This window comes from Melopsittacus undulatus, chromosome Z (genome assembly GCF_012275295.1).
Source record: "Melopsittacus undulatus isolate bMelUnd1 chromosome Z, bMelUnd1.mat.Z, whole genome shotgun sequence".
Taxonomy (NCBI): domain Eukaryota; kingdom Metazoa; phylum Chordata; class Aves; order Psittaciformes; family Psittaculidae; genus Melopsittacus; species Melopsittacus undulatus.
Window position 1 is genome coordinate 13004441 of NC_047557.1, and position 23001 is coordinate 13027441.

The window sequence follows — 23001 nt, forward strand, 5'->3', positions numbered from 1 at the left end:
ACCAAACTAGTTTAAAAGTAGCCCAAGCACACAGCAAATGCTGTGCAGGCATATCCCTTATTTCTACAGTGTTCTTTCAAGTTGTACTCTCTATTTCTTTGTTCGAAGTCTTCCTAATTTACTCACAGGAACTCATACTAATTTTCTAAACACACTTAAGATTAATTTGCCTAAAAATTGCATATAATTAGGGCAAGAGTAACTGTTGGTCAGCAACTATCAACTCCTTACTTAAACAGTCAGTGTATCTGGGGAGCACATTACATCAGAAATCTCCAAGCACAATCCAAAGAACTTTTGAGAGACTTTCAGAGCTCAAAGCAGCCATTGGTAACTCCATCACTCCACTGCAACATCAAAAAAAGGTCACTGCATTCCCACCTCAATAAAGTCAGCCTTTCTGTTAGCAACCGAAATCCCACTGCCATTAAACTTGTACATTCAACTCCCTAAATTACTGTATCCCAATGAAAACTGCACAGAGGACTTAACACCAAGGACTAGTTAGCTTTCATGTATAAAATCTGTAAAAAGTTTCCACTGAAAATTCTGTTTGTAGCCATTCCACTGATTTTCTGAGAGGGGAAAAATACCCCAAACAAACCAGGCCCAAGAAAGCCTGATCCAATTCTCTGAAGTCAGCAGGGGCTAGGTAAGGATACTTCACAAGAACTCGGAATAACAAACATTCCTTCTATAATTTTTCAATTAGCACTGAATTAGATCCCTTTGTAGTGACAATTTCAAGAGTTAAACAAAGAACCTGAACCTTATTTCATCCAAAGATTTTTTTTACAAATAAACTTTCTGGCAATTAAACGAGACACAAGTTTTAAAAATAGAAATATCAAGTCTAAGAACATTCATGTGGATGAAAGTCCATGAATATATATAATCCCCTTCACATAAGGCTGAATTCAGAATAGACCTAAATTAAATTAAATAGGTGCTAACATAAAATTGCTAAAGAACAATCTGAATAAAAAGAGTCTCGTTTTCTTAACTACAAGTCCCTGATACCACTGTACGATTTTGATCAAGCTTTTACAGTATAAAAAATACCAAAACTAAGAAAATGTCCTTTTACAGGTAATCTGGAAATTGTATACCCTTGAATACATGTGGACGTGGCTGTCATTCAGTGTATTCACCTAAAAAAGGAACTGACGATTACTTCATGTCAGCTAATTTATTAATATAAGTATTTCTATACAAATAGAGTATTTTTTTCTCCTTCATAATAACAATTAAATGTTTTAAAACAGGCAGAACAATATATTACACATATCACTACTGTTAGAACACATGATCTACTAAATCACAAGAGGTAGTTAGATCCCCATTAACAATTACTTCAGAAACAGACTACTTTTAAAAATCAGTAGAACACCTCATTCATAAAAAATTTCTTTTCACAAGAACTCATTCCTAACTGTTTTAATGGATGTCTGTTTTTTAAGCATGATAAAGAACTTAAAATAAAAACATGTTCTCTTTCAGTTTTCAACATAACTTTGCAATAAGAATGGAAGAAAATCCCCAAGTGGTAAAGACTTAAGACAAACTGCAATAATACAACACTTTAAATAAAGCAAATTTCCAAAGACATAATGAATTTGATCACATCTTTTACCCTATGATTACAGTTGAAAATTCTTTCAACTAACTACACTTTAAAAATCTACACCAATGAAATTCATGTGAAGTTTTTTTACACTGTTAGTAATTGGCATTTTTGAATGGCATTCAAATGAATAAGCATTGTTCTTTTTTCAACAAGTTACTGCAAAATACAGGCACCTTAAAAACAGATACATAATGTAATCAGGGTATTTGGGACATTAAAAGTATTTACCATTATCCAGTCATGCTATGTATTTCCCTTCATTTAAAGGAATATGCTACAATTTGAAGCCGTGCCCGAGTTGTGTGCAAATTATAAAGTTTCAGCATTTAAATCAATTTTCACATTATATTTCTTTTACAGTTACAAAAATGCTAGTGTGCCAAAATTTTCAACCATTACAACTGCAAATATCTTAAATCAATTTATATCTTTGATAATGTATTCCTGCTATTGCACATATGCTCATATGACAATGAAAACTATGGTCAGTCGATTTCAAATATTTACACATGCTAAAATTATTTATCTGCATATAATGTTGGAAAAGAAAAAATACATCCTTTCTTGACCAATACAGCTTGCTTCAAAATTTATGCCACCAAATTTCATAGAATCATAAAACATCAGGCTGGAAGGGACTGCAAGGATCATCTGGTCTCACCTTTCCTGGCAAAACACACTCTAGACAGGGTCCCAGCATCCTGTCTGGCTAAATCTTAAAGGTGTCCCATGCCAGGAAATCCACCACTTCCCTGGGGAGGTTACTCCAATGACTGTTCTCACTGAATTTTTTTTTCTTCCCAAGAGTAACTTGTGCCCACTAATCTTCATCTTTTCCATGTGACTCCATGTAGAAAGGGAATCTCCATCTTCTTTGCAGCCACCCTTTAAATACTGAAACATGTAGTTTCTGACTTCGTGAAGACAGCCTGCCTTTCAATCTTTCTACTTAAACATGGTCTGCTACATGACCTGGGAGTGCTGACCGATGGCCGGCTGAACATGAGTCAGCTTGTGCCCAGGCAGCCAAGAAGGCGAGCATCATCCTGGTCTGTATCAGCAATAGTGTGGCCAGCAGAACCAGGGCAGCAATCATATCCCTGAACTCAGCACTGATAAGGCTGTACCTTGAATCCTGTGTTCAGTTCTGGGCCCCTCACTACAAGAGAGACATTGAGGTGGTGGAGTAGGTCCAGAGAAGAGCAACAGAGCTGGTGCTGGAGCACAAGTCTGATGAGGAGCAGCTGAGGGAACTGCAGGGGTTTAGTCTGGAGAAGAGAAAGCTCAGGGGGGATCTCATCCCTCTCTACAGCTACCTGAAAGGAGGTTGTAGTGAGGTGGGGGTCAGTCTCTTCTCCCAAGTAACAAGCAGCAGGACAAGAGGAAATGGTCTCAAGCTGCACAAGAGGAGGTTTAGATTGGATATTAGGAAAAAATTCTTCACAGTGCAGGTAATCAGCCATTGGAAAAGGCTTCCCAGAAAAGCTGAAGTGTTCAAAAACCACATAAATGAGGCCCTCAATGACACAATATAGTGACGGTCTTGGCGGTCCTGGGTAATGGTTGGACTTGATGATCTTAAAAGGTCTTTTCCAACCTAGTTGATTCTATGATTCTATTATTCAAAGACCACTGAAACCAAAAGAAACCTTAATTTCATTCTGTAGATTTTGGACTAGGCATTAAGTTGTAATAAAAAAAATATAGAAAGTGTTTATTAAAGTAATTGACAAATCCGCACTCTGGATGCATTAAAATGCTCATACAGCATCTGTTAAAATACAAAAAGATTCCTTCCAAAAAATCGTTTTCCTAAAACTGAAAATGTTAAAGCAAGTTGAGCCCCAGGTATATTTATGAAGTTTACACTCTTTTAACTTAATTATTATTTTTCTCTTTTTGGTCATGACACAAAAGCCCACACTGATGGACAACAATATCTGCAACAGAAGAAGCACATTCTTGTCATATACAGATGCATTTCCAAATTAGTTGTTCCTTCATATTCATTTTTTAAAGAAATATTATCTTCTCTGGTTCAGTGATATATCATAAAAACAGTATTTTTTAAGCAATGAGCAGGGAATAACTTCCACTGAATTTTCTTCAGCTTTGAGGAGTTTAGACATCATCAAATATTTTGCTTCGAGACATCGACAGGTATCTTCCACCAGGCTGGTACCTGCAGAATCAATTTTAAATATGAGAAAGTATCAAGGGAAATAGAAAAATAAAGACCCAAGAAATCATGTAATTCTCACTGAATTCTTTCTCCTTCACTCTCAATGAATTATATGATCTGAAGCTCTACTGAATTACTGTTTCCGTGAGAATTTCATAGGCAGTCATTAAGTTAGATCTCATGTGACCAAAAAAAGCAGTGATATGAATACTGGGAGTCTTACAGAACTTTGTTTCTTCATACAAAGAAAAGAAGTTGATGTTTTTGTTGAACATAACCTTTTCCTAAAAAACCAAACCAAATCAAACCAAACCAACAAACCCCCAAAACAAACCAACCAAAAACCTAAAACCTACAAAAACCCCCAAAACAACCCCCCGTACCCCAAATCACCAAAACCCAAAGGAAAAAGCCAACCAACCAACAGCAAAACTCCAAGCAAAGAAAAACCCCCAAACCAAACAACAGCATCCAAAAGTAGTTTGGGTGATTAACAGTACATCTCGGTGGTATTCCTAGGAGAAATAGTTTCAAAGATAATGAGAACAAACAGCTGCACTCTTAGCAGGAAAAAAGCCTCACAAACTGTTGGTCAAATCTATTTTAAAAGCATTTTAAAAGTACATACAACTCTCAGTGAAAGCACAATGTACTTCCTCTCTGCAGTACTTCCCAAAACCTGAATAGACTTAGTGCCAGAAGCTAGTGTTCCTAATGCTCTTACTGTCCTAGAACACTTGTAACTACCACAGGAGTTATAGTTTGAAAAAAAAAAAAATCAATGTTGCTATAATGAGCTATTTTTAAGTGAATTGAAATGTCATATGCAATTATTCTTGATTTATTACCTCTATGAAATCAATGCAGGTTACTAAAAAAGAACTGAACTAAGCTCTGTGGCTCCAGATTTTCTTAAGAAAAAAATATTTCAGAATGTTCCACTCTGCAAAATCTGTATAGGTGCCAGAAGACTTCAGATACTGTACCTGAAAAACATTGGCTCCGAAAGAATTATATATGTATATTCCTATTTTTGTAGACTATTACCCCTTTCACACTGTACAGATATCAACAACTGACCAAACGTTAGGCTAGCTCTTTGAATTCTTGTGCTTAAAAAGAACCAGCTTTTGAAATGTGGTGACACTGGACTAGACAAGTTAGTTGATGATGTAAACTAACATTGCTGATGTGATCTGAAGAACTGGCATTGTCATTTAATAGCGTGGTTTTGGCATTTATTTTTTGACATTATGAGTCAACTGAAACCATTCATGATTTTTTTAATTGGACCGGGCATGCTAGTTTTGCTAAAAATAATGTAAAGTCCAACTTTTATATAGGAATTTAAAATTATTTATCATTAAATGATTCTACATTATAACTACCTAGATAAAAAAGCACCCATAAAATGTATTATTTGTTTCTTAAATATGAGCAGAGCTTAGCAGTCACGAAAAATACTCTATGGCATGACTAAGGAAATTTGCTGTTGCAGCCACCACCACCGAATCACAGAATTCTCTGTTACAGGCAGAGCTACTCTGTTCAGCTGGGAACTTTATGTTCAGTAATTTCAGATTTAGTTCACTCCAGTCATTCCAAGATCTGATCCTCAGATGTGTTACTGAAACTACTGGTCTTGTAATATTCAGTTTTCTTTCTTGCAGCCCTTTATGATAGTTTTTATACATGGAAATCAAAAGAACTTTCTAAAGTCTTCTAGGAAATTAGAGAAAACCTTGTATTGTTCAGGTTGTTCTCCAGGTTTCTGGTTTTATATGAAGTATATGCATATATGCAGGTTTTTTTTTCAGATTACGCCAACATATAAAATTATATTTAACTCAAATTCCACAGAGACATTTCTAAAAAATATGAAAAAGCTTCAGGTTTCAACTAGTTTTAAAACAGTCACCGAATCATGGGGGAGAAGGAAGAAAGGAAAAGAACTAGGTAAAGTGGTAATCTTTGTTTACAAAACCTACTAGGAAACCATCTGATACAGGTGTCATAAGTCAGAATATATTGTAAATAAGAGAGAAGATTCCTCACCTTCCAGAGTCTGATTCAAGAGGGTCATCATTAATTGAGTCTGCATTAAAATCCAAAGGTTCTGCATCCTGAAGAAGTTCTATTCTATCTCTTTCAGTCCTACCATTTGATCGGGTATACTTTGATAGAGCTGAACAGGTAAAAGAAAGGAAAGACACTCATTTGCTCTATGAACACCTTACAGAATGTGAAGTCATCAAACTTTAAATACCAGAATAATAAATTGCTACTAAGTCATCCAAAGTTTAGCTATGATGATTTAGAGTAGATTAGATATTAAACTAACCAACTATATGCTCAGATTCATTGTATTCAAATTCATTTTGTATGTCCATGGAAACTACAATTATCATTTTGTCCATCAGGTAAGATGAGATCTACTTTGCAAAGAATGGGCTGATGCCAACCTCATGAAGTTTAACCATGCCAAGTGGAAGATCCTACACCTGGATCAGAGCAATCCCAGGCACAGCTACAGGTTGGGCAGAGAAGAGATTCAGAGCAGCCCAAGGAGAAGGACTTAGGGGTGTTGCTCAATCAGAAAATTAACGTGAGCCAGCTTCAGTGTGTGCTCACAGCCCAGAAAGCCAACCATATTCTGGGCTGCATCAAAAGCAGCACGACCAGCAGGTCAAAGGAGGTGATCCTGCCCCTCTATTCTGCTCTCATGAGACCTCACCTGGAGAATTGTGTGCAGTTCTGGTGTCCTCAACATAAAAAGGACATGGAACTGTTGGAACAAGTCCAGAGGAGGCCACGAGGATGATCAGGGGACTGGAGCACCTCCCGTATGAAGACAGGCTGAGAAAGTTGGGGCTGTTCAGCCTGGAGAAGAGAAGGCTGCGTGGAGACCTCAGAGCAGCCTCCCAGTATCTGAAGGGGGCCTATAAGGATGCTGGGAATAGCCTCTTCATTAGGGACTGTAGTGATAGGACAAGGGGCTATGGGTTAAAACTTAAACAGGGGAAGTTTAGATTGGATATAAGGAGGAAGTTATTTACTGTGAGGGTGCTGAGGCACTGGAATAGATTTCCCAGGGAAGTTGTGAATGCTCCATCCTTGGCAGTGTTCAAGGCCAGGTTGGACAGAGCCTTGGGTGACATGATTTAGTGCGAGGTGTCCCTGCCCATGGCAGGGGGGTTGGAACTAGATGATCTTAAGATCCTTTCCAACCTTAGCTATTCTATGATTCTATAAGAATGAAAAAAAAAAATTATATGCAAACTTTACTTTTAAATTAGATGGATGAACAATCAACCATTCATCTTCCCAACCTCCCACTTTAATTAAGACACCTGAAGGGTTGGGTTTTTTGGTTTTTTGTTTTGGTTTTTTTTAAAGAGGCAATCTTATGAACTAATGAAATACAGTGTTTTTGCAGTTCACTCGGCCACTTTCATTAGGCCAGTACCTACAGTTTGTTTCAATATTGAAATGCTACATATTCCTTTAGTTACATTAAAGTATAGAATATACTAATAATTTAATGTAATCTCACAGTTAGGCTACCTCTGAAAATATGAATTTGCAACTCTGTAAAGAGGAGGAGAGATCTACCAGTATGTTCAGAGCTTGCTTTCTCCTCCATCTTTTCTCTTCTTTTTTTTAAATTTCATTTCTTATTTGTCATTAGCTTACAAAAGCACATAAAATACATAAAAAAACGTTAAGACTGTGACAAATAAACTGTTTGGAAGAATGGAGCACCCACAAAAAATGTTTTGTGCTAACAGACATTATTAAATGAATATGTATACACTCATGTGATATGTTACTTATTTTACATTCATTGGCCATGTATCTGATCATTTAATTATTCCCATCTGAAAAATTAATTCGCAACTACAAGAGCTAAATTTAATATTTAAAATTGCAAAATTCAAGATATATCCTAAATATAACCTCTTTGTTGACAGCTGCTACTCTCATTGCAGCCATTTTATGCCCCATAAGAAGACCAAGTTGTTGAAACCAGCCAGAATCTCCAACCTCAACTAGAGGGAGTACAGAATATGGGAAGAAACGCAGCACTCTTTTCAGATGGCTTTAACAGGCAAGATGACACTGTGCCAATGAAAGGAATATATTAGCACATCAATTAAGACAAAAAGGAACATATATGAAGCTACTCACACAGCCAGTGTGGTGCAGGCAAGATACTAGAATAATAAACCAAATTAGACTCCCCACAAACCCTATAAAGCTTACGTCTATTGGCATTGGCCTCTGAGAAACTGGATTCTTTTTGGTCTGTGTGAACAACTCTGTTTCTAGTGGAATCATCTCTATTTCCATATCGCTCTTTCCACTCCTGGAAAAAAATGATAAAATAAGGAAATGTGTGTGGCAAGGAAAAAGCAACACAACAAAAGCCTATGGAGGATCAAGATATATTCCAGATCTGCAATGTAGAGCTAATTGGTCAATTACATCAGACTATGAAAGCAACACTTTAAAAGTGTTCCTGTTCAGTATCTTCTTACAGAGAGAATTTTGGTATGTATTTTAAACTCAATATAGCTCTTCACTAAACCAGTTACTGTAATAGTTCTTTAGAAAAAAGGCTTGCAGAAAACAAACTACATATTAAATCTGCATTCAAAGTTCACTACACTGCTTCAAATTATGGTGGGAGGGTTGCTTTTTTAAAGTTCTACTCCCATCTAGTGGCAGAATGGAAAAATAAACACAAGCAGCACAAAAATATTTGGACAAGCCATGTTTACTTAGCTTGTTCTGTTGTGTTTCTATTCCATCATGTTTTAGTATGAAAACATTTTAGTATCAAGTGTAATATTAAAGAACAAGACATCTCATACTTTTATTAGGAAACAACTTCATGTCTCAACAGAAACTTTTCCTCCAAAGCAACTTTTCCAGAAAATTGCCCCAATAACTTTCAGTTTCATATCTAGATCCCAGATTATGGGCTGGTAGGAACTCTATACTCGAAGTTAGTTGTGTTAATTTATGCCATGTTAGTTCTAAGCTGCAGAAGGATCAAGCATTTAATCATGATCCAGTAAAAGATAATAGTCTCAAAAGCCCGAAGAGTTTCAAAAAATAAAGCACTACAGTATTCAATGTAAACTTAAAAAACAGGTAACATCTGAAACTGAGTTCGCTGTTGAACCAAAATTGTTTCTTAATGTCAGATCATTTCAGTGTATACTAAATGCGGCATGCCTTTGCTACTATTTCATTTAACAGTAAGTTTGAATTCTAAAATTATGAGATGGGAAGATGAGAAGAAAGGCTTGTCTGTCCTGGTTGTACTGGCTGTCATCCAGAATTAAAGTATTCTTGAGCATGAAAAGCCAAAAGGTTTTAGTCCCAGTATTATCCTACCTTTCTGCAGATAACATTTTTCCCTTCCTTTAGTCCATTGATTTTTTACATGCATCTTTTGATTTATCTCTTCACGACTTTTTATACTAAATTCCTAATGTTATAAACAAATGGAAAATTAAAGCCATAGTTAACTGACACTCCTTAAAATGAAGCTTCCTGAATTATTTTTCTCCAGATTGACTGCCTTCATAGATTTTTCAATTCAGTATGCACTGAAAGTCTGATTTGAATCAAACATTCTGTTTGTTACCCTGTGATAAAAGTATTGATTTTGTCTTAAATGTAATTCCCTCCACTGAAAACAAGCAAACAAACAAAAATCTGTGTCAATTATTTTCCAAAGGGCATACAAAGCAACAGGTATGTTTGGGAGGAGTATACAGTCCCTATTTCAGTGAACATGATGACAGTGCAACTGCAGTTATTTCAAACAGAGCAGTATCAATATAAGAGACTGATAATAAGCCATTTCAGATTATTCTGCATCCTAGAAATCAGGATAATTTTTAATGTTTATTATACCCATTGGCATACACTGCTCTCACAGCACAGTAACAAAAGTGCCCAAGTAGTGTGACCAGAGTAATTCTCTTATCCTTTAAAACTAAAATGTAAATTATCACCCCCCATTCCTAGCCAAGACTACTCTCTAAGATTAAACTGATTCCATCAATTACTGGGAACTTACATTTTTGTGAAATAGAACATGCTGAATTAAACAGCAATGGCAAATCCTATTAGGTATTGCAGTATATTAATATTGTAATTAGCTAAAACAATCTCATACCCTTCTTCTGTTTTCACCTTCTTCCTGCCTTTGACGTTTTCTTTTCTCTATATAAGAAAAAAAAAAAGAACCAGCTGAGCTCCACACAAGAAAAATCATTACCGATATTTTTTAATAAACAGTGAAACCCCAAAGTTAACTTGCTAAGATTCTTACTTATATAGAAATAAGTAGCTCATACAATTAAATGGAGACAAAAGACAAAGCTGCTTGTCTGTCATTATGGAGTTTCCTGTTAGAATTAGTCGTGATGGTATCCTGGGTCAAGGCATGACAGGTGGATACTAGCTAACAAAAAAAAAAGTAGTTGGAAAAAGTATGATGTTAAGAACAAACTTGAGCATTATCAAATCAAAATCTTGCTGAAGTTCGGTGAGGCCCAAAGTATGACCCAAATAGTTTGTGTCTGTATCTACTATTCAGCTGTAAATGTAACATCCCAGCATCAAAGAATAACGTTTAAGGGGAGACATGCATCTCTCTCAAAAAGAAAAAAACAAAACAAAACCCAAATCCACGAATAAACCTACTCTAAGAAAATCTAGGGTTTTTTTGTAAACTGTGAAAGAAGTATAAAATTATTCCACAATATAAAATTGTATCCAAAGATTTTATTTCTAAACATAGCTTTTAACAACTTTCACAAAACACTTTCAATAAGAATTACATTAAAAATAAAAAGCTTTCAAAACCAGCAGATAATTATAGCTCTACAGAACAACACATTTTCTGTGATAAGACACAGTTAGGTGAAACCACAAAAAAATTGTAAAGGAGATGACAGCGTTTGGGCAGCTCAATTAACATACTACACAAAGCAAGATTAAAATGAGTTTGTGCAACATTTCAGGTTGTTTCATGCAACAACATAGTGCACTTCGTAGGAATACTAGGATAGACGATCCAACTTACCTCTTCTGATTAGCTCTTTCCCTTCATCAATCAAATCAGAGGTCATTTCGTTATCCCCCATGAACTGCTGAAATCCCAAGAGATTCAAACAACGAGTTCCTAAACTGGTAAAGCAGGAGAAGCAATTTTGTTTGTTAACTTACAATGAATAGAGATATTACAACGCAAAATGTAAAACAAATTACTCAGAAATCTATAAACAATTCAAGTCATAAAGCAATATAGAAGACACATTATTATACTGAGAAATCAGAAAATTCACAACAGTGACATGTTCCTATATCCAACTGAAAGTGATTAAATACTCCTATTCAAATCAAGGAATAACACTGTCTATAGTCTTGAGAGTAGTGATTTAAGATAAGACAATTGCTTGAAATGTTCTCAGATATAACAAAATTCATACCTATATCTCATTGACTCTTCTTTGTCAGAACACAATTACTACAAAAATTCTGCCTATTAAGATATCTGTGGCTTTGAAATAGTAGTAACAGGAAAGCCACCTTCATCTCAGGTTTCACTCAGGAGAAACATGTGGCATGTTCTTCTGCTGCAGGGATGCTGGCTGAATACACATTAGGCAGCAGTCAGATAAAAAGCTTGCTCCATTTTTTTTAACATAGTCCTTGAATTAAGACAGCATTCACCTTTTCAACTTCACACTTGAGAACACAACTGCTGGTTTTGTTGTTTTTCTCCAAACTGGTGCAGCAATATCATGTCAAAGTTGGCTTCATTGTATATGCTGAAACGCTTTTTTTTCCCTATACTATCTGAACTTTAAGACTGCTGCACTAAACAGCTTTCCTTGATAGATTTTACTTAGTGTTCTGCATGCATCTGAATTATTAGAGGGCGGAAAAGTCCTCGCAAAGCAAGATCCTCTCCTCAGTTTCTTCTCTTCCTTTTCACTGTGGTATTCAAGACCCAGGCTCATGGACAACAAGTCACACAAATTATTTTCTTGTTGTTGGCTTCGCCGTTTTTTGGGGGGCTTTTTTGCTTGTTGGGGCTTTTTTCACTCCACCACTATTTTTGTACTCTAACCTAAAAGTAAGCATGCAAAAATAAGGACACGATCCTTGTTGTCTTATTATATATGGATGCATACAGGTTTTTATGGACAGATCAAGGCATTTTACTACAATCTATATGAGTCACCAAAATTTAGGAAGCGAACATAAACATAGCTGGGCAAACCTAAAGTATCTCAACCATTACAGAGCTCAAAAGCAAACATTTTGAAATGTAAGGATAAGGCAAACATATAATACATACAACAGTATTTTCTGTAACTACCCTTACAGCTGCCAAGACATTGTGCCTTAGGGAAACAAGATCAAATGATTTAAACCATTATACTTTCAAACTGAAGTCTGGTATGGATCAGAAAATCACCATACCAATGAGAAAGTTTATTAAGTACAGTTTCAGCTAATGCTTCTTAATATATTAGAAAACCTTGCTGAAAACATAGTTTCCTCATGGTAGTTTCAATCTCAAAAGCAGAATCTAAATGTCTGCAGGCTCCAAAGTTTGAACAGATCTGACCTCAAAATCTAGGAATGAAGTTTAATGGGGAAAAAGCCCCCACAACTCAGTTATGAGTTAATATAATAAATATTCTTGAAACGTGTACATTTCACATATATAAATAGGTAGGCATTGGTTTAGGTTTTGCATTTTTTTATTATTTCATAACTCAAATGCTGGAAAAGGAGAAGAGACTATCTCACCGATCACTGAAACTAATATTCTTAATGTAAAGAAATACAGAGGATCTATCTAGCATATTACTTACCTGAAGTATGTGGCAATACAGAGAATGACAACAAGCATTGGGTAATATATATAAAATCCATCTGCAATGAAGGACAGCACTCTCATGGATCCCATTATCTGGAAAAAAAATTCCAAGAACAAGCTATAATCAACTATTTTCTACATGTATCCGTAAAGATTGTCCCATCTTACTGTTTTTAGTCCACAACATACAAACACACAATCCCTTACACTTACTGAAAATCAGTCAATATCATTATCACAGATCTGTTTCACTTAATCCAGAATAAGCAGATATAAAGGCTGCCTCTAGCAGTGTATCCACTTCAAGGTTTCCAAGATGCTTGATCTTGTCTCACCTAATCCAGAACCAGTTCAAATCTGGTGGATCTTTTTTCATCTGTTGTGAAAGTAATCTCTGGGCAACACTAAGAATCCACTTGCTAACAACAAAGATGTGAGATGTAACCTGCTGTCCTGTGGAAACTGTGGTTCAGTTATCCCAAACTCACTGTTTTTAGCGGCAAGTTAGGTTCACTTCTAGTCTATAAAAATGCCCCATAGGCTGAAACCAGAGGAAGCTAAAGCTCTGAAGAAGTGAAGAACCGTCTGAACTCTTCACAGTAACACTTTACTTTCTTAGGATAAAGAGACCTAAACAGAAAAATTGAACTACTGATTACTCCTAGCAGTCATTACTGAACTATAAGTAAGTATGTCTACCTGTGTAATAGTAATTAAAGTATTTTAATATCTGAATCTTAATATAAGAAATATTTTAAAATATTGTGCCTATTTTCCAAAACATATAGATGGCTCAAACCCACATTTTCTGTACTTACAGATGTATAAGCAGTTGGCTGAGTATTTTTGTGAGAGATTGTTGCATCCATGTGGGTCAAGCCCAAAAAGTTCAAGCATAATGGTGGAGTAAGACGGCAAAATAACCTGCACAAATACAAGAAGCAACAGCATTTAAAACAATTTATTGCACTAACGATATTCACAAATTATAACTTGATATTTCACAGAATAATGATGATCATTAGGACTTATACCTATATGTTTATAAATGAAAGAACATAAATTAAACTTTCATGGACACCTTCAATTTAGTATCTGACAGAAAATTTGCAAAATATATGCCACATACTCACATGCCACTGAAAAGAAGACTATACGCATCTGTCTGATGATGTGAAGCTAAGTAATAATAGTTAAATACACGGATCCTGAAGACAGTAGAGTAAACACAGATACTTAAGAAAAAGATGGTAAGAAAACAGGCCATCTGGGAAAAAAAAATATAAAAGTCACTTGGGTGCAGAACTCTACTAAAGGTTTTAATGTATTCAGTACATAGTCCATGCAGGCAATAGGTTGACTGCAGTCTAATTTTTTATTTTGAGATGGGACTACAACACCAGCTCTCACCTCCTCAAGAAACTTCAGGAGATTTTTTCATCAATTTAAATTAAGAATTATACTTGTAACATCCTGCATTTCATATAATGACAACTGACCCTAGAAATATTAATTCTACTTCTTGTTATGTAAATGAAATTGCTGTAATTACCTTGATAATTACTATGACTAATTTGGCATTTCTTCCCACAAAAAGGGATAAAGATGAGTGTTTTCAATTCAACATATATTGTTAGTACACTAGAATTTTTCAGCTCAGTTCCTTTACTGACAAATTTGTATATATGTATGTTAGCTACAGCTGAGGCTGTATTTCTGGTCAGCAGCAAATTCCTGGTTAGGAAAGACAGGTCACACATGGCTGATTAAACACAAAGCTTCAAGTTAAGGTTTCACAGATCACTCTACACATGACATTCAGCTCAACAGGGTCACACCCTCATCCTGCATTGGAGAGTTTTAAGAAAGTGGCAAAAAGCTGACTCACTCCACAGAAACAATGTTTGGTGTTACATGTTTTAGAGACCTCCTGAGAGTTGACAGATTATTTAGAGGCTTATTTTTAAATAAATCTGGTCTAATGTTGTGGTAACAGATTACCTGAAAGATTTTTACTGAGTGATTATTTCAAACTTACCTCTATGTATATATAATTATATGTCTTTTCTGCCAGCTGTATGAAAACTGCAAACAGTGATAAAACTGGTTTTGTGCTGAAAAAAGTGCACTCTGACCACACAACAATAACAGAGAATGTGGCCAGAACAACAGCAAGCACCCTGTAAAACCATGGTCGTAGAAGGCATTCCCAGTACCACTCTGGAAAAAAACAACATACATACAATCAGAAAGGGTTAACGAAAATTACACAACCAGAAACTGAACTCCCTCACAAAAAATGTCACAAACTTCTTGGACACACGCCTTTAAAATGAAGACCAGAATCTATGGGGTCACACACTTAATTTTAGGGGTCTTCTGAAGCTGAGAGATCTGGCTCAGCCCTAAATAATCATACACAAAACAGGAGAAAACAGGGTGGAATCTAGGAGGCAAATTTTGCAAATGGACTGGGGAGAGTGAGGTGTGCAGAGCAGAACTCTTCACGTTTGGCACAGATACAATAAGTGATCCACATTTTGTTTGCTCATGTGTTACTCTCTCGGAAAAAAAGCTAGGCTTTAAAAATAATACTGTCCTACCTGAAACAAGGGGAACACAAAATCACAAAATGGAACTTATAAACCTTTAGAATCAGTTTTAAGCAATGTTAAGTTCAATGGCTTTGTAACAGTAGCAGTGGAAAATTACTGAGGTGCATAATACATAGAAAAAATAGAGTACAGATAGAGAACATACTGGCACAAGATAAATCGGTATAGTTGATGTGGTCTTAAGAAAAACAGTCTAGAAAAACAGGATGCAGGGATAAGGAGTATCTGGGAATAGCAGGTGTCCAGGATAGGCTACGGGTAAACTAGCTGATAAGTAGGAGGATAGGAGGATTACTATGTCTCTGGTGCTAACGAACCAATTAAACTGGTATAAGCATCTACTGCACCTGCTTCAAAGGCTGCCAGAAGTGATGAAGATTGCTGGAAGAAGTAAACGACCCTCAGAGACCACCACCACAATTCTGTACGCATGCGGGGAGCTTTCTGGAAAGTGATGTAATCCATACATAGCCTCATGAATATGTATGTATGCCCAGGGACTATATGAGGATGGCTTGTGTAGCAATAGGGAGATACACGTTAGGAGGAGTTATCCCCCGTGTCTCCTGGCGCCGCAATAAAGAATACCTGCTTGTTAGCTTGAAAACTTTGTTGGCAAGTTTGTTCCTGGAGTTTTCTCCGAATCATACCCGGGAAATAACCCATTGCTACTGCACAACAAATTAGAAGTTGAAAGATGACTGGGAAAAGGCAATTTCCAAAAAGATGAAAAAGCAGCTACATCTCCTTATGTTCAGTACATGACAGATAGAGAATCTTTTTCCTTTACTGGAAGAGTGGTGCCATCTCAGTAATATTCCACAAATGCAGAAGGTATCTGTGATCCAGTAATTTCAGTTGCTAACTTAATAATTTGGTTTTTTCTTCTAAGGCTTCAAAGTTTGCTATTACAACATGGAACTGCTTTTAAGTTTATATTCTTTATATATATATATATATATGTACACATATATATATAAACAATATATATGTTGCAGAGAGGTTGCCTGGTCTATTAAATCCCACTAACTATTACTCATATGAAGACAGGCTGAGAAAGTTGGGGCTGTTCAGCCTGGAGAAGAAAAAGCTGCGTGGAGACCTCATAGTAGCCTTCCAGTATCTGAAGAGGGCCTATAAGGATGCTGGGGAGGGACTGTTCATTAGGGACTGTAGTGACAGGACAAGGGGTAATGTATTAAAACTTAAACAGGGGAAGTTTAGAATGGATATAAGGAAGAAATTCTTTACTGTTAGGGTGGTGAGGCACTGGAATTGTTTGCCCAGGGAGGTTGTGAATGCTCCATCCCTGGTAGTGTTCAAGGCCGGGTTGGATGAAGCCTTGGGTGATATGGTTTAGTGTGAGGTGTCCCTGCCCATGGCAGGGGGGTTGGAACTAGATGATCTTAAGGTCCTTTCCAACCCTAACTATTCTACGATTCTATGATCAGTAACTGATGCCTATTCCATTACAGAAATGCATTAATATGCACATTTGTTTCCCTCTACTGTAACTGAACCTTTTACATAAAAAAAATAGATTCTTCTTATGGAACAGTACCAGTTACTCCTTTGCATATTCAAAATCTGCATCATAGCACTTACCAACAGTTGGTGTGTAGAAATACTGAATGATTTTATTCTCTGGTTCCTGGGAATGAAAGGTATGAACAAACTGCCGAGTTGCACTGGTTTCATTTTTTGCCACATCTTCTAGGTAGAACGCTTGTTCTAGAAGAATTTGCCACTGGACCTGTGTACGACGATGTCTCTGTACTGAATAGATTACCTACAATAAATTCCAAGAAATTATGGTTACAACATACTTGTTTCAAGAAATGCGAGAAAAGCCTTGCAAAACCCCTTACAGATGTCTATTTTGCAGGATTGCAAAGATTACTTCTGTATATTAACAAAACCCAGTAATTAATTATCTAAATACATAAAACATAAAAGGACTACCTACATGATTCCTGTGTTTTGAAGTTCTTTTATAGGCTTAAACTAACAATATTGTGTGTGCCTTTAACATAGTAGAACAGATCAAACTGTTCTAACATACTAATGTGTACACAGAAGGAATGTTTGGCAGATGCGTGAAGGAACATCACAGGACTGATAACAACTAAGGAGACAGTAAATAAGACCAAGGGTGCCAGCTTTCAAGATAGCAGAGTGGCTTCCAAAGTGGAGCAAGACTGAAACAAAAAGAGAAGCAAGGGCATACCAACACCTAACTCAGCAGTAGAACCTTGTGAGTATGCACAGGCACCGATGTTATTCAATAAACACAGTGAGGAAGACTATCAGTGACCAGCAGAGACCCCCACCAAGCCACAAAGCGCATGCGTAATTAGGATGCAAGTATTATAACTATTTCATAGAATCATAGAATAGTTGGGGTTGGAAAGCACCTTAAGCTCATCTAGTTCCAATCCCCCCCCCAAGGGCAGGGACACTTCACACTAAACCATATCACCCAAAGCTTCGTCCAGCCTGGCCTTGAACACTACCAGGGATGGAGCATTCACAACCTCCCTGGGCAAACAATTCCAGTGCCTCACCACCCTAACAGTAAAGAATTTCTTCCTTATATCCATTCTAAACTTCCCCTGTTTAAGTTTTAATACATTACCCCTTGTCCTGTCACTACAGTCCCTAATGAACAGTCCCTCCCCAGCATCCTTATAGGCCCTCTTCAGATACTGGAAGGCTACTATGAGGTCTCCACGCAGCTTTTTCTTCTCCAGGCTGAACAGCCCCAACTTTCTCAGCCTGTCTTCATATGGGAGGTGCTCCAGTCCCCTGATCATCCTCATGGCCTCCTCTGGACTTGTTCCAACAGTTCCATGTCCTTTTTATGTTGAGGACACCAGAACTGCACACAATTCTCCAGGTGAGGTCTCATGAGAGCAGAGTAGAGGGGCAGGATCACCTCCTTTGAATTGCTGGTCACGCTTCTTTTGATGCAGCCCAGGATATGGTTGGCTTTCTGGGCTGCGAGCACACACTGAAGCCGGCTCATGTTCATTTTCTCATTGAGCAACACCCCCAAGCCCTTCTCTGCAGGGCTGCTCTGAATCTCTTCTCTGCCCAACCTGTAGCTGTGCCTGGGATTGCTCTGACCCAGGTGTAGGACCTTGCACTTGCCATGGTTAAAATTCATAAGGTTGGCATCAGCCCACCTCACAAGCGTGTCAAGGTCCCTCTGGATGGCATTCCTTCCCTCCAGCATATCAGCCGAACCACACAGCTTGCTGTCATCAGCAAACTTGCTGAAGGCACACTCAATCCCACTGTCCATGTCACCGACAAAGATGTTGAACAAGACCGATCCTAACACCGATCCCTGAGGGACACCACTCGTTACTGGTTTCCAGCCAGACATTGAGACATTGACCACAACTCTTTGCATGCAGCCATCCAGCCAGTTCTTTATCCACCGAGTGGTCCACCTGTCAAATTGATGCCTCTCCAATTTAGAGACAAGGATGTTGTGCAGAACATTGTTCAATGCTTTGCACAAGTCCAGGTAAATGACATCAACTGCCCTACCCCTGTCCATCAGTTCAGTAGCCTCATCATAGAAGGCCACCAAATTGGTCAGGCAGGGCTTCCGCTTAGTGAACCCATGCTGGCTGTCACCAAGCACCTTGTTTTTCATGTGTCCTAGCATGCCTTCCAGGAGAATCTGCTCCAAGATTTTGCCAGGCACAGAGGTGAGACTGACTGGTCTGTAGTTCCCTGGGTCATCCGTTTTCACCTTCTTGAAAATGGGGGTTATATTTCCCTTTTTCCAGTCATCGGGAACTTCACCTGACTGCCATGATTTGTCAAATATGATGGCCAGTGGCTTTGCAACTTCATTTGCCAGCTCCTTCAGGATCTGCGGATGGATTTCATCAGGTCACATGGACTTGTGTACATTCAGGTTCTTAAGATGGTCTCGAACCAGATCCTCTCCTACAGTGGGCCCAAGGTCTTCATTCTCACAGTCCCTGCGTCCGCCTTCCAGGGCTAGGGTGGTGTGGTCAGAGCCTTTGCCAGTGAAGACCAAGGCAAAGAAGTCATTCAGAACCTCAGCCTTCTCCAAATCCTGTCTAGCCAGTTCTCCTGAAAGCTTTTGGAGGGGGCCTATGTTGTCCCTAGTCTGTTTTTTATCCGCTACATACCTATAGAATCCCTTCCTGTTATCCTTAACATCTTTAGCCAAGTGTAATTCTGACTGGGCCTTAGCTTTCCTAACCTGGTCCATAGCTTCCCAGACAACATCCCTGTATTCATCCCAGGCTGCTTGTCCTTTCTTCCACCTTTTATAAGCTCCTTTTTCCTTCTAAGTTTCCTCAGCAATTCCTTATCGATCCAAGGAGGTCTCCTGGCCCTGCTGCTGCACTTCCTTCTAGTTGGGATGCAACACTCCTGAGCTTGTAACAGGTGATTCTTGCATATCAACCAAGAGTCTTCATTTCCTGGAAACTCTGTAAATATGCATGAATATGCTAAATATATGGCTGCTCCTGGCAAGGAAAAGGTGCACACACCTCTGCAAAATGATCTGCATGTGAGCCCAGCACTGCAATAAAGAATGTCTGCTTTCAAAAACTCCAAACTGAGTCTTAGAGAGTTCCTCTAACTGACATTTATGGTTAACACTTTCATCATAATCTATCTGTAGCAATGACAGTCTACTTTTTCCAACATACCATTTTATTTTCTGCGTCTTAGTGAATATCAATCTTTTACTACAATTTCTTTTTTAGAATGCACTGTCAATCAATCATTACAAGGCTTACCCACAGTTAAAACAATGTCAAGATATAACAGAGTGAGGATATTCTTTATACATGCAGAAATTTGATCTGGATATCACTAGGGTTTTTAAACTTTTGTGCTTTCTGTAACTGAGAAAAGTTTTTGTTAAGCTCAAAACCCACTGTACTCAGCAATTCAGGTAAAGTGCATTGAAAATTTTTGTTTGACTAGCATTTATTCTCATTATGCTAGCATAAGTGAGGCATTCTCTCATTTATTAATATACCTGCTTGTGAAGTTTGACCAAACTTTTTTCAGTTGGATAACTGTTCTGTCTTTCATCAAAATCTTCATAATCATCCATATTTCTACCCATTCTTTCCTGGTACTCAGTAGGACACTGGGAAAGACAAGTGAAAATTAACTGGAAGATAAAGGAATAGCAAGTGCTCTTTGTTAATTATGAGTAAATGTTTGGTGCATTTCATGTAACCGAAAGGCCCGCTTAAAGCGTAGGTTTTTCTGTTTCAATACTGCATATGTCAAAACACATCAAAAGTAAGCATTTTACAAAGAATTTAAATTCAAATTTCAGTCAGAAACTAACAAGATGCCAATTACAGATTTTATATTAGGGGAAAAGAAAATAATGAACAAATATTCACCAGGTGCAGGAACACCCCCTCCCAATTGAACAATTATGACTGAAGATGAGAAATTTGTTACCTTTTTCAGTATTGTATCAACACATTTTCTCAAAGGGTGGTTATACTTGATACTCTCACTTACTTTACGAACTTCCTGTTGAAAAAAAAAATACAGATGTGTTTCATTTTGCTAAATAGATTAAAACATTTTACAGGATCAGGTAAGAGCTCCAGAGCTTCCAATGGAAAAGACAACCATCAGAACTTAAAAACAATACAGCTTCCTAAAATCCACAGCTTTACTAGACATCTAATAAAAGATAACTATAGTATTTGTAAAGAATATATATACATAAATCTATTTCAGAGTGCAAACAATATTCTGTGAATGCATGGAGGGCTGGTTTCTACACATGAATGCTGAAACGGAAAATACTTTCTTGATTTAGTTGTAGGTAAAGAGGAGGAGTTTGTCTTGCCGGGTTTAGTTTCATTTTACTACATTAAGGAGCTTGATGAATATAATTTTACACTTCTTCATTTTATATCTTCCTCACATTATCTCCACACAGCTTACTTCTGCAACCATTTGGCATTTATTAGTAATAAAAAGATGCTACCTAACAGCTAGAAAAGTTGTGTCAGAACTGGCTCTGGCAGTTTATCAGCCTTACTGAGAAACAGATTTTGTTCTTCATCCTATTGGCAATCTAGAGATAATGTTTTGATGGTTTCTTGTTGTTACAAATGACGCTTTAGAAACCAAACCAAACCAAAACAACAACAAAAAAATGTTCTAGAGTCTAGAGGACAGAAATAATTGGAAAGGCTTAGAGATACTATCAAATAGGACGACTAAGCAGACAAAAGAACTGTATTTGTTTAGTATGCCAAAGAAGGCTAAATGGATATAGACAGTCCTTCCACATATAAAAAGCTGCTCTAACAGATGCCTCTCAGTAAATCTGGATTCCCTCAGCATCTCACAAGAGATCTGATCAGTCTATGACAAAGGATTTTTCATTATGTAGTGGGATTACAAAAAAGAAGGAAAATGCGTCAAGGATGTCTGTAAGAGTCAATCCTAACATATTCAGCCCTATCAAGTGGAGCACTGGACTGGAAAAAGCATAAAATAAAATAACAAATTTGAAGTATCATCCAGAACTACAGTTTCTTGCATTTTCATAATCCATGATAAAGGAAAAATTCAAAAGCCTGAATTAAACTGGGTGAGAGCTAAAATCTTGTGATTTATTTGATGCAGCAGCAGTTCATACTAGTAACAATCAAGTTCTCAGAGTCATCACCAACATTCCTAAAAATCTGTACATATTTTCACATAGTTCAGTGTTCCTGTGAAGGCTGAAAATGAAATATTGGTCAGAGTTTCTAAGGTACAGTGCAATCTGTAGTGCAATTGTTTCTAGACGGAAAGAAAAAGAAGTTGGGAAAAAAAAGTGCAAAACATTGAAACAAGGTTTTATCATATATTAACCATAAATATATTTTATGTTGTATATGACATAACCTCAGAATTTGTCAGTTACCATACCTGACTTAAAGGACAATCTAGTACAAGACAGCAGTATAATACAAGACTTTCTTTTCAGGGAAGTTTGCTGCCTCCCTGAGCCCAAATCAGAATCATCACCACAAGACTGACAGGCACAACCTTCAGACTGCAATCCATTCCTGCTCTTTCACAGGGGCAACTAAGGATGTCACAAAAAAAAGTCTGAGGCTGATTAAAGGAGATTTCACAGCCCTGGCAAGAATGCTAAAAAACTGAGGAGCAGAGGCAGTCTTTTCCTCAATTCTCCCACTAATGGGGGGAGACTTGGGAAAAAACAGGTGAGACAATAATGTCAAGACCTGGCTCCAGAACTGGTGCCTCCGTCAAAATGCTGGGATTTTAAGCCACAGAAGAGCCCTCAAGGCACAGAGTGTGTTGTGTTTAATGAAACAGAACACATCAGAACATTTTCAGTTGGAAGGGTCTTACAATCATTTAGTCCAACTGCTTGACCACTTCAGGGCTGACCAAAAGCTAAGCCTGTTATTAAGAGCACTCTCCAAATGCTTTTTAAACACTGACAGGCTTGGAACATAAACCACCTCTCTAGGAAGCCTGTTCTAGCATCTGACCACCCTCTCAGTAAGAAATGCTCCCTACTGTCCAGTTTGAAACTCCCCAGACACAGCTTTTAACCATTCCAAAGCATCCTATTACTGGATACCCAGGAGCAGAGATCACTACCTCC

The 23001-nt window shown here is 37.4% G+C and overlaps 1 protein-coding gene across 1 annotated transcript in view; it reads right to left on the minus strand.

Moving 5' to 3' along the window:
• Positions 1-2974: 2974 nt before the first annotated feature.
• The window catches only part of LMBRD2 (LMBR1 domain containing 2), a 32636-nt gene continuing 12609 nt past the window's right edge, over positions 2975-23001 (minus strand). Inside the window, exons 7-18 of the mRNA XM_005151994.3 lie at positions 20817-20891; positions 20377-20490; positions 16944-17127; positions 14762-14943; positions 13857-13990; positions 13542-13647; positions 12719-12816; positions 10915-11018; positions 10003-10049; positions 8073-8175; positions 5865-5994; positions 2975-3809 (exon numbers count right to left, since the gene is read on the minus strand). Of these exons, the coding sequence (XP_005152051.2) occupies positions 3749-3809; positions 5865-5994; positions 8073-8175; positions 10003-10049; positions 10915-11018; positions 12719-12816; positions 13542-13647; positions 13857-13990; positions 14762-14943; positions 16944-17127; positions 20377-20490; positions 20817-20891 (1338 nt within the window). The 3' untranslated portion in view covers positions 2975-3748. The remainder of the gene's footprint in view (positions 3810-5864; positions 5995-8072; positions 8176-10002; positions 10050-10914; positions 11019-12718; positions 12817-13541; positions 13648-13856; positions 13991-14761; positions 14944-16943; positions 17128-20376; positions 20491-20816; positions 20892-23001) is intronic.